The 12,706-nt window shown below is 34.8% G+C and overlaps 2 protein-coding genes and 1 long non-coding RNA gene across 5 annotated transcripts; 2 read left to right on the top strand and 1 right to left on the bottom strand.

Moving 5' to 3' along the window:
* Positions 1-2,166: 2,166 nt before the first annotated feature.
* LOC112172858 lies at positions 2,167-3,076 on the top strand. The gene is made up of 4 exons (XR_005802098.1): positions 2,167-2,363; positions 2,444-2,499; positions 2,579-2,893; positions 3,010-3,076. It is a non-coding gene; the product is annotated as an uncharacterized LOC112172858 (long non-coding RNA).
* A 1,930-nt stretch (positions 3,077-5,006) lies between these two features.
* Positions 5,007-7,066, bottom strand: LOC121050136. 3 transcript variants are annotated; one of them, XR_005802062.1, is made up of 4 exons: positions 6,787-7,066; positions 5,667-5,785; positions 5,437-5,567; positions 5,007-5,353 (listed from the first exon to the last, which is right to left on the bottom strand). XR_005802062.1 is itself a non-coding variant. In XM_040509226.1 (4 exons), exons 1-4 carry the CDS (start codon positions 6,799-6,801, stop codon positions 5,167-5,169), a joined length of 423 nt encoding a protein of 140 aa, XP_040365160.1. In that variant the 5' UTR covers positions 6,802-7,066; the 3' UTR covers positions 5,007-5,166. The 3 variants fall into 3 exon arrangements, 1 of the variants encoding a protein (XP_040365160.1); XM_040509226.1 differs by having other exon boundaries at positions 5,466-5,567; XR_005802061.1 differs by lacking the exons at positions 5,437-5,567; positions 5,667-5,785.
* Positions 7,067-11,042: 3,976 nt separating this feature from the next.
* On the top strand, positions 11,043-12,201 carry LOC121050024. Its single transcript, XM_040508558.1, has 2 exons — positions 11,043-11,122; positions 11,616-12,201. The coding sequence occupies exons 1-2, from the start codon at positions 11,079-11,081 to the stop codon at positions 12,199-12,201; spliced, it is 630 nt and encodes a 209-aa protein (XP_040364492.1). The 5' UTR covers positions 11,043-11,078.
* Positions 12,202-12,706: the final 505 nt, after the last annotated feature.

Here is a 12,706-nt window from a genome sequence, read left to right as displayed (position 1 = left end):
GGCTTTTGAATTTGGAGATTACATAACCTCCAACCCAGGTATAGATTTCAATTGCTGGAATCAAGAGTTTATTAATTCTGGCCGATGTCTTTGCGCAACCGTTTCATGACTTTCATCTGCAGAAAGTTTGGGGATGGTGACAGCTTTAGTAATTTTTAACAACAATGGGTTTTAATATTTATCATATTTAATCGTTTTTTTTAATAGGGAAATGATGGAAAAGGTCATATTAGAGTGTGAAATGATAAAAAGATCACCTAGTTTCCCACTTGATAAAATGGTCCATTATAAATTGTTAATAATATTAATTTAGTCCTTATGAATAATAAGATAAATGTTAAGAAATGTTAGTTTTCTAATTTTTTTATACCGATTCTACCCTTAAAGCTTTTTTTTTTTTTTTTGAGAGAACCCTTAAAGCCTGATACACGTTTATAACTTTATATTGAAGAATCTCATAGCTCAAATCTTCTTCGTTTTGATCAGAAATCTCAAATAGAGCTCCGATTAGAAATCCAAAAGATAGAAGACGATTATCTAATCAAAACCTAAAACCTTGGTTCGATTTTGATCGGAACTATTTTTTATCCCAACTCTCTCTCTCTCTCTCTCTCTCTCTCTCTCCAATGGCATGATTCTTCTTCTTCTTCTTCTCTGTTTCTCTGCCCTCACTCAGCAGGACGATGTTGTTTGGATTTGAAATCGATTTCGAGCTTGGAAAATGTTGAAAATGGAGCACGTGGTCGTTCCCCTGAGGAGGTGCTGGAGCACGTGTTCTCGTTCCTGCAGTCGGACGGTGACCGAAGCTCGACCTCGCTGGTGTGCAAGTGGGGGTAGATTATCGAGCGGTGATCTAAAAATTCAGAGCCTTGGTTTTTGCATTATCGGTAATTTGTGAGTGCTTCTTATCCTTTCTTCAATCGCATCGGAAATTTTTGTTTTCGTTTTTACTAGTCTCGCTGTTCCTTCGTGTTTTGTATGATTATTGGTAACTTCTCTGTGAAACTGTGAAAGAGGAAAATGAAGCAACATGTTTGATCTGGAAAAATTTGTCTAGATGATTTAGCTTCATGCGATTTTCTTTGGTTTGAGTAGTTTTGAATCATGAACACTTCGATGAAGCAATCCGATGAAGAATATGGCCGGAGGTTGTAGGAATTTCAGGCCGAATTAATTAGGCATAGATTTTTGTGTAGATAAGGTGTTTGATGAGATGCTTGTGAGAAATAGTAGTGACCGCGATTGTAGATTGACTCTGTTTTTCGGTTTCTGATTGTGTTTGTTTTGGTTTGGTGAAGGTTAGTTACCTTCAGTATGATAATACTATGCTGGAGAACAAGCAAAAAGAGCTGAAGCGATACATAGCTTACTTCAGTCTGTGGAAACTTTCGTGAATGCTTATGAGGTTTGTGTTTGTGTTTGCGTGACGATTATTAATGCCTGTCAGTTTATGTATGTAGTTCAGGAACTTAATGTGAAGTGTATGTAAACCCTAGGCTATTGTAGACATAATGTAGGAGCCATATATTTTTGGAAGGAATAAAGTTCAAACAAATGCTCAATGGCCATGAATGTGGGAGCCAATCACAAAGTTGTGCATCATGAAGATGGCAAAAAGATAACCAGATTTGGATATGATATTATACGTTGAGATCTCTCTTTTGCATTCCTAACAAACCCAGTCTTTCACATTTATTTGTAATGCTTCTAACTGATGCGCTATTTTAAAAGAGGGAATGACCTGGAGAGTATGACCATAGTTCAATGTGATGCTTTACTGGTTTTCTGAAACTTGTGGTTTGTGTTTTGTACACTGTCTTCTAATTGTTGAGTTATTTAAGCAACTTGAAGCCTCCTATATGAATTTCAAAACTTGGTCTGCAGATGGGCATGAAGGAAGATAACAATGAAGTCACTTTGAAGACGAGGATTTTATCTCTTGAGCTTCTGCAGTTATATTAAAGATTATTTGTGATTTTAAGTGCATGCTTTTATGGATAGATGCTTACATACAAAGTAGCTAATACTGTTAAATAACTTGAAAGTTTTATTTAAAAGTAATTTCTTGAACTTATTAAGTATGAGCTTCCTCTTTCTAAGAATATGGATGGAGAAAGGAAGATATGTATAATCCATGAAGAGACTTCCTATTCATTGACTTATATAAGGAGCTTTCCTTTCACTTATTTTCAGTGTTTTTTGAATAATATGATTTATTACTTGGTCTTTCAGGGTTTGTTAGAAGGAGTTGGTCATCCATTTACTAGGAACTTCCATTTTATTGATTCACTGAAAGCATACCTATCAATCTATCATATGCTTTGTTGCTAGCTTCAGTTTCGCCGTCCCCTATCATATTACAGGTTTACATATATTCTTTATCGGATTTAGGTAGAATATTCTATGAGATTTTTGCCTCTGATCATTAGTTTCCTTCCTGCAGTATGCAACTGGAATTTTTTTTTAGTGCTTTTGTTGCGGTTTAGAGAAAGTCTCAAGGTGAGCCTATGATCTATACAAATAGTTACAGAAATTACCTTGACATATTATGTTCTTTACGCCAACAATTTTTATTCAGGGTGAAATATGCATCTTCTTTCCTTTGATAGTTCTCCAGTCCCTGGATGGCTTGGATTTATCCATGAACCAAAAAATGAGTGTCCTTAGGTATTGCCTTTTCTGGTTATCACATTGCTAGTATCTTGAACATGTCACTCTCAGTTTTCACATGGCTAATGTGATCACTATGATTTTGAATTTCTTTTTCTGGTCGTCTAATGAGGTGCGGGATTGCAGGATGGTTGAAAAGGTTTGCAAGGATCTTCAGATGCTTGTTGACATATTTGTGAACTATGACTGTGATCTTGAGGCACTGAACTTGTTTGAGCGGATGGTATAATTTACCTACTGTTTCCCAATGATGTTCTTCATACTTTCCAAATATGGTATTATTGTACATCTAATAGTGCAAGGTATTTTGACTCTTCATTTGGTTACAACTCTATCCAGAATATCTCAAGGGATGCAAAATGCAGATCCAATATGGCTGTTACGTCCCAGACTACTTCAATAAAGGCTGGTAAGTTTAACGATTTACTCCTTCTCAGTTTTGGCTAGTTCATCATATGCTTTCTTGCTGCTATATATTCATTGATGGTACCACAGGTTGCTGGATGACCTCTTTTTCCTTGACCTTGCCAGTGTCTTGTGAATGTGCTTAAATCACTCGTAGATTGGGAAAAGTCATGTGGAGAATCTGATAGAATAAAAACATTCAGTCTCTGGAAGGAGATGCTTCAGCTAAAGAGTGTTGATGTGAAAAGCAGGCAAGATGCAACCATTAACTTTGAGAAGGCAAAATCTCATAAGTCTATAGTGGAATCTGCCATATTTGAGGTGGAATAAAGTGATGTTGTATTACTAATACTTTTGTATCTCAAGTGCATTTTTATAAATGGAATAAAGAGAGAAAACACCATAATTTTGTTGGTGGTTATATACTTTTTTGTTTGACGTATAATGAATGTAATGCAGTTGTTAGAACATATATCTTACAGTATTTGTCCAACTTTAGGTGAGAAATTCTTAGAAGAGGTTCATAGTCTGATGGTTAGACAATACAACAAGTTATTAGTCTGATGACTGATAACTTCACTGGCCAGTGAATTGGTCAGTGACATGTGTATAACAGTGACATGGTCAGTGACGCATTTCACATAACTAATGTGACATAGATATAACAGTGACTTGGTAAGTGACAGTGATTTTGAGAGTTACATGATTACTGACATGGTCAGTAACTTGGCCAGTGGCATAGCCAGTAACTTGGTCAGGAATTGACAGTTACATGGTCAGTGACGTATATAACAATGACATGGTAAGTGACATGGTAAGTGACTTTGTCAGTAACTTGATCAATTACATAGCCATTGACATGGCCAGTAACCTGACCAAGAATTAACAGCGACATGGTCAGTGACTTTGCCTGTGACTTGAGGTTAACAATGACTTTGCCAAGGGTTTACAGTGACATAGTAAGTGACATGCAACTTGGCCAATGACTTGAGGTTAACAGTGACTTGACCATGTAACTGACCATGTAACTGATCATGTCACTTTCCATGTCACTTACAATGTATGTAACTGACTAAGTAATTGAACATGTCACTGACTTTGTCATTGGTTCAATTCTTGCTCCTCACCCAGGTTCCTCTCGAGGAGATTTCTACTCACCTATATTCACCTCGAGAGGATTATTCCTCACCCATATTAGTTTTGAGGTGATTTCTCCTCACACCCATATTAGCCTTGAGAGGATTTCTTCTCACACATATTCGTCTTTAGGGAATTACTTTACTCCTTACCCAAATTTTCTTTAAAGGATATCTCCTCACCCATATTAGCTTTGAGAGGATTTATTCTCACACAGATTAGCCTTTAGGGAATTACTTTACTCTTCACCCAAATTTTCTTTAAGGGGATATCTCCTCACCCAGATTTCCCTTGAGAAGATTACTCCTCACTCATATTAGCCTTGAGAGGATTTCTTCTCACACAAATTAGCCTTTAGGGAATTATTTTACTCCTCACCCAAATTTTCCTTGAGGGGATATCTCATCATTCAGATTTTCCTTAAGGAGATTACTCCTCACTCATATTGGTCTTGAGGGGATATCTCCTCATCAAGATTTCCCTTGAGGAGATTACTATGAATAAATGCAACATGACTTGGCCAGTAACTTGGTCAGTGACAAGTGTATAACAGTGACATGGTCAATGATGCAATGTGACTTGGCCAGTGACTTGGTCAGTGACTTGTATTGCAGTGAAATGCAATGTGACCTGACCAGTGACATGAATATAACAGTAACTTGGCAAGTGATATGCAATTGCCAATGACATGTTCAGTGACTTGTCTACTAACTTGTGATCAAAGTTGGAAATGGTCAGTGACATTGACTTGTTGAATTCAAAAGATGCCGAAAATTAGAATGTGCAGTAAAACATCTATAAAAGTAATGTTTTATTAAGGAAAACTAAATATAACAGTGACATCATAAAAAGATACAAAAAGCTAATTTATTTAATAAACTGGAGTTTACAATTCACCAATGACTTGCATCCTAAGCCCTAGGCAAATTTCTAAAACTCTAAATCTGTAGAGATCTAATTGTGCCTATGTTCCGCAAATATCTTGATTATATGAGCTTTATATTGCAAAATATCCTTGCTGAGTTTCTTCTGAATCCCCTCCTCTTTCGAAAGTTTCTCCATGTAGTTCACCTCTGTCTTGAAAAAATCAAGTGCCGGTTGTGATATTTCAAGCCCTTCCTTTCGAACAATGGACACATACCTAGAAGTGTTGTAGAAGAAGAACAATTTAGAGCTTGAGCAACAGACTTTTACAGTAGTTCAAATGCAAGCAAGCATCCTAACTTTGCTAAAAGGAAATGTAGCTACAGAACCGTTGAGGATTGAAATTGTCAACTCCAAGGTCCTCATCCCGTAGAAGAATGCGACTATATTGATCAACTACATCAGGATGTAAGAAATGCTTTGCAAACCACCTAGGCATCAAGAAAGCTATCACTAAGAAACGCATCTAAAATAAGCCAACTTCTAATACAAATGAAATGATTGAAGGCATGAAGATAAGTCTTGTGTACCATTTTGTTTGATTGACTGCAGACACATAAATGACAAGATCATTCCATTGAAATTGCATCCACTCATCAACATTACCATCATAATGAAAAAGCATCACAACAAAACCACTTGACAAAAACTGCATTACGGTGTATAAGATCAAACACAAAGCCAATTCAATAGAATGTCAATGCAATATAATCTATTAAATATCACATTCCAACTATGAAAAAGGCATGAAACATCAAATAACATAATTATAAAAATTTCAAATCAGCAACAGTAGTTCATTAGTTCAAGAACCTGGAAACTTTGAAACGTTCTTTATGAGTTTTCATGCCAAAGCCAATGAGTCTAGAAGAAAAAAAACTTAGAAATGGATCGAGTTTGGATTAATATTTTGAAGAGATTGAGAGAGTCGGAGCCTTTACTAAATTTGGGAGATTGGAGGGATTGGAATCGAAGAGCCAATGGATCTGCATGAGGCATTTTTTGTGAGAGAGGAGTTGGTTTCTTTATCTTCATATTACTTAAATATCTTCTAGCCTAGATGATCCTACTTGGTGATCAATAGCTAATGCAAGTCCAAAAGGCAACCATTGAAAAAGCTTTTGGAACAATATTCTTATAGATAGAAAAAGGCAACAAACCAATCGTTCACAGGGTTTGAAAGAACCACATACATATTTTAACATTTTTGAATTCAAGCTTCAAACTCGGATTCATAGAAAAATGCAACAAACCAATCAACTTCAAATTCCAAGCATATTTAATGAAGTTCATAGAATTCAATCTCGGATTCAAAACAAAACAGATATTCAACTCCAAAATGATCAAATTCAAAGCTCGATAAGGAGAGAATCAACTTCGATTTCATTTAGAGAAATCGAGCGAGTAAGAATCGAAAATCAAAATCGCTTAAGCTATACGAGATTGAAATTTACCAATCGACAAGGCCGACTTGATCTTCATAAAGCGAAAGAGTGAGATTTGTGAGAGATATCACATAAACAATAACAATCAAGCAAGGATAGTGCCGAAGGGGCTTTCATCAAATTTCAACAATCAAAGCACCACAGATAGTCAAATTCATTGCTAAACCATCAAAATTGAGAGAGCAAAAATCAGAAAGAGCCTTACATGTGCTTCGAACATGGTTGCGAATCGAACCGATGGATGATCGGCTGGATTATCACCTCAGCAAAGTACCAGATTCGACACAATCAGCAAAATGGTCTCCGGCGAGTACTTGCGAGCGGAGGTATGATCTTGCGAAAGAGAGAGACATTCCTCTGTGGCAAGTTGAGCCTGGACTCGTCGTGGCCCCAGCGGTGACAATGCAGAGGTCGGAGACGTACTGGACGCCATTGGAGAGAGAAAGAGAGCGATTTTGGTTCAGATAAGGGTTTAGATGGGCTTGGATAACCGGAGGGGGGAGAGAGAGAGCTGCCAGTGGCAGTTTTTGTAATTAAATTTAACTCTAGTGGTAGGTTGTAAAGAGCTGACCTTAATTATCATAGGGATATTTATGTATTCTGAATTATAATAAGACACTTTAAAATGACCTATTTTATCATTAGCCCTTTTTTTATATTTTTAGATAGACCTAATTAATAGGTTTGGGTGTATATTAAAACAATCTTATGGATGAGTTTAATCTAAAAGGTGTGTGAATTTAGGTGTAGAATCAAATATTGAATTATTTGACACATCTATCGGAGAAGAAGTTGAAAAAAAAAAATAACATTGTCACGTTAGCCTTTAAATTTTGACACACTTCATTTTGACTGTACCATTGGAAATGCTCTTAAAATTTTTTAGCATTAGACACTGTAAAAACAAGCCAAGAAGTCAGAAAATTGAAGCCACATTTGTAAAATGGTTTAATTGTTTAGGACCTATGTGGCATGGTTCACAGTATCTATGACTCTATGTTAAATATGATATCTCATCCGACCTGGCGGAAGAAAACTGAAGGAGAGTTTCTATTGGGACCTCCAAATCTGCTCACTTGACCTCACTCTATTATGAATTATTAAATGACATATATAACCTACTATAAAATGACTATTAAGGACAATAATTATACTAAAAAATATTATATTTATTTTATGTAGACTTTCCAATTCAATAATATTAGATTGTATCCCTTATTATTTTCCTTATATATTTTCATTTTCCAATTTCACTCCATACTCATTAAAGCATTCATATATATTTAATAAGAATTAAAAATATGATTAAGATCATGTGACATAAAAATGTATGATATATATGTTCAACGCATATTGGTGAGGGAAAACAAAATAAATCCTCTTATGATTTATGACCTAAATCTAAGTCAATTCATTATATTTTGGAAATATATATATATATATATATATATATATTTAAATAATTAATCATGTGGTACAAACAATACAGAAAAAAAAACATTAAAAAACAAATGATTTTTTTTTTGAGAATAAAAACAAAATGATTTCTTCATTTTTTTTTTGCCAGCTAAAATAGAAAAAGAAAAAAAAAACATAATAGTTCATGGCATTTTCTTATTGATTAGACATTAATTTTTGAAGAGTTTTTCTATTGGAACCTCCAAATTTACTCACTTGACCTCTATGCTTTTTACACCTCCTATCAAATTTTCAAATACTAAATTTACTCATTAAACCTCACTAAAGTTCCTCAAATAACCTTACTCATATAATTTACAAATAAACTAAGATCTTTATAATAAAAAACTTAGTCATTTCAATAATTTAATTACTCTATAAATCTTAATTCCATCTTCATTCCTTAATCAGACAACATAAATCTCTTATCCAATAAAAAAAAATCAAACACAAGGTATTGAGTTTTAAAAATTAATAAAAATAAAATAACATGAACTATTATGTGATTTTTTATTTACTTTTTCTTTTTTAGCTGTGCAAAAAAAAAAAAACAGATTAGTCATTTTTACTTAATGTTTCTCTATTTTCTGTACCTCATGATTAATTATTCAAATATTTTATTTATTTATTTTTATTTGCTAGCTCTATTTTTTTCTTCTTCTTTTTGCAAATATAATGGATAGATTTAGATTTAGGTTATAATACAATTTATTTTGTTCTCCCTGACCAATATGCGTTCAATATGCATATCATACATTTTTATCTTAATCATAGTTTTATTTCTTATTAAATATATATGAATGCTTTAATGAGTATGTAGTGAAATTGGAAAATGAAAATAGATAGGGAAAATAATAAAGAATGCAATCTAATATTATTGAATTGGAAAGTCTAGAGAAAATAAATATAACAATTTTTTTGGTATAATTATTGTCCTTAATAGTCATTTTATAGTAGGTTATGTATGTCATTTAATAATTCATAATAGAGTGAGGTCAAGTGAGCAGATTTGGAGGTCCCAATAGAAACTCTCATTTTTGAAACTCAAGTTTGATTAAGAAATGTATATTTAGTTAAGATTTATAGAGTGATTAAATCATTGAAATGACCAAATTTTTTATTTTAAAGATAATTAATAATTTGTTTGCAAATTATATGAGTGAGGTTATTTGAGGAAGTTTAGTGAGGTTTAGTGAGTAAATTTAGTATTTGAAAATTTGATAAGAAGTGTAAAAAGCATAGAGGTCAAGTGAGCAAATTTAAAGGTTCCAATAGAAAAACTCAAACTGAAGTTGATAGGGATTGGTTGCTAGTTGCTACATTCGAATCACTGTTCTGGAAGATCCATTCAGAAAGTGTACAAGTATAATTAATTGTAGATGCAAATCCAGTACTGAATGTGCTGTCGGTATTACGCTAAAAAAGTCTTCCTCTTCTCTCAAAAGGCAGTTTCGTCACTTCACTGTGTCTTGCTCATGTGAGAGTGTGAGACCCCCAGTTTAGTCTTTAAAGAACTCCATTGTCCCATATTACTGTATTAGGCTAAGTTTTGCTGTGGTTTCAGAAGTGTGAGGAGAGATGGAAAGGTCTGGAATTGCAGACAACTGCAATTAACTCTTCACCTACACAAGGGTTGGCACAGATTAAACTCTTTAATTTGCTTTGGTTTTGCAACTTTTGGTTCTCATTCTCAAGTTAAACTCCTCAAGTTGCTTTTTCTATGTTGCTCTTGATCTTTATGGTTTCTTGTTAACATTACTGAGTCATGTATATGGGTTGCTCTGCTTTTGCTACACATTAGCTAATTAGCTCTTAAACCTCTTTCTATTTCTGCTCAAGAAAAATGGAAACATCTCTTATTGTCCAATAATCTTAGTCATTGATTGATGCTCAGTGTTTTTACAATAATTGAAACATCTATTACTGCTCAATATTAATATGGAAGAGGGGGTTTCTGTTATGATCTCTGATTAATTAATCTGAAGTATTCTTGTTGATAATTCGTATGTTATTTTTATTTTCTTTGTTTACATTTGAGGGATTCATACTTTCATAGCTTATTTTAAAAGTACAATAAATCTAATAGAGCTACTTGTGGCTCTCAACTAGAATGGGACTGATTGTACCAAGAGTTGCTGCAAACAAATCATGCCCAACTCTTGTTGCTCTGCCTCTTCTCTCATCTTTAATTTGGTAACTTGCAGTATGCTCTTGAGAGTTACCGGGTTCGCTGGTTTTGCTTCCGTACCGCGATCCGGATCGCACGACCCAGAACGCAATACGGTCGAGATCCAGATCGTTGGTAGAAGCGTTCCCAATATAATGATTCAATCGTACAGTTTCGATTATTTTCCTTCACTTCTCAATATCTCAATTAAACAAGGTTAGAAAGGAAACTGAATTGCCCTTAGTGGAAGACTCATCAATAGCCTTTTACTTTTTGCGGCTTAGGGCTCAGACTCCTGGAGAAAGGTTGGGATAGTATGAAAGAAAGAAAAATATGCGAGTTATGTACAAATAGAAGTTTTGGTATTGTGGGAACTGGGAAGATATAGTTTCCCTATTCTGTCTTTTTTAATTATTATTTATTTACAATAATCATTATATAAATATATTAAATAATCCATAAATTTATTGGTAAGTTCAAGTTTATAAATAATATATGTATATAATTATCGTACCGCGTATTATAAGTGCTAGCGTACCGCGTACCCGTACCGCGTTCCCGTACCTTAGCGACCCGCGATCCAGGTAACACGCAGCTCTTCTTAATTGCCCATATCAGGGACGATTAATTTTCATCGTTAAAACACAAAAGTTCTTACTCATATTGAAGAACATGGGGATCGAATATCATATAGTAGGAACAGGGAGCTTCCAACATCATTTTCTATATCTTTTTGTCTGGGATGATTAGGAAAGATTTTTGCCCCTTAACTGCTTAGTATTTCTCATATAATCTGCAATTCAACTATGAAATAGTGATGTACATCCAATTGGATTAATCTTCTCACTACCATATATAACCACAGCATAGATATGGAGAGTGCCGGCCACCAGAATGCCAATGCAAGACTTGGGAGGTCAGTACAAATTAATCTTTAATTCAATTTTCTGTAGTCGAAGTTCTATTCATTAGCGTCTTGTTAAACTTTCATCAAGTCAAACTTTCCTAAAATAATCTTATAGGCAGCCTCGGCACATAATAATAAGGATCTCAGTTTTTGTTATTGTAGTCACTTGTATATTTCTGCTAAAGCTTAAGAAATAGTGAAGAAAAATGGTCTGGTTCTTGGGAGATGTCAAAGTCCTTTTTATCAACTTGTATCTTTGTTTTCAATGGTATTGTTTGGTATCCTATTATATTTTTAGAAGCAAAGATCGTACAATCCAAAATTCTCTTCTTGATATCTCATAGTTAAAATTCCCATCTAGTTGGGACAGGGGGGCTCTGTTTCTAACATTATTCTTCTAAGTTTCTTTTTATCGACCATCAACTTACTGACCCAGTCTTGTTTAATCAGTATTGTTATAAATAAAATTCTAACTTGATTAATTTCTCTTTCATAAAACCAGCACAAGGGGGGAGAGTGCTCCACAGGGATATTCTATAATGATATTGCTGGCATTGCATGCATTCATGTTTTCTCTCATCGGAGTCTTAGGCGTCTACCTCCAACTCAAGTTTCCGAATGTGTCTACATATGCGACCCCCCACGGCACTGAGATGATGGACCTCATCATTATTGAGACATGCTTTTACATCGTCTCTTTAGTTGTGATGGGAATCCTAGCTGCTCGCAATAATACAGATTTCGAAGATCTGATGAACAATATTAGCCTCTTACTTGGAAGTCTGTCCCTGATTTTAGAGTTGCTCGTCCTTATTTCACCTTTCGGATGGATCGCACTCTTCATATGGAGCATCTGCCTTTTATGCTTCCTGAGTAAGTCTTGCCGGTCTCTGAACACACTCTACCAAAGTGCAGTAGCATATCTTGTTCAAGACTTTGGAGAATTGAAACAGAAGCTGGTTGATCTGAATCGCCGCTTGATGGACAGTGACGCAATTGCAGCACTTCATGGTCCCTATCAGACATTGAAGGACCTGATCATCAGGAATGACGGGCGCATGACAGAGCATGAAGCCCAGATGCCCTAGAACCATAGCAGTGAGGTACTGAGGTACCTGTTTCAATTCTATAGTTGCCACGTGTTGATCCAGTAAAAGGAATTTGGACATCTATAAAGCCAATGAAGGCTAGCTTTTGTTATAATATTGTAAAAATTAGGACAAATTTTCAAGTTTACTCTGCTGGATTGAGTTTGTAATACATTAGTTTTGATTTGGGATTTGGGGTTTAAAACAGAGACATTACTTTCACGGAGAAGAGGGAGAGCAATACTATTTGATTCTGTTAATTTTCGCATTATGATTACAATAGCTCAAGCGATGAGGGTAAATTTCGATTCAGAACAGTTCCATAGGGGTTTTGATAAGACTGATTTTAGTAAACCTCAGAGCAAAAATTGACAGTCCCATAGTGATTGCCCTCCTCGTCTTCGGTAGTATCTGCTTTCTGTGCGTTGTGATTAAGTCCTTCCAGTACTTTGAGGAGAAGCTGATCGTCATCAATGGCCGCTTGAAGGAAATGAGTGCAGTTGCA

Source organism: Rosa chinensis, chromosome 6, assembly GCF_002994745.2.
Source record: "Rosa chinensis cultivar Old Blush chromosome 6, RchiOBHm-V2, whole genome shotgun sequence".
NCBI lineage: Eukaryota > Viridiplantae > Streptophyta > Magnoliopsida > Rosales > Rosaceae > Rosa > Rosa chinensis.
The sequence above is the reverse complement of the archived record's forward strand: the minus strand, read 5'-3'. Positions and strand labels throughout refer to the sequence as shown.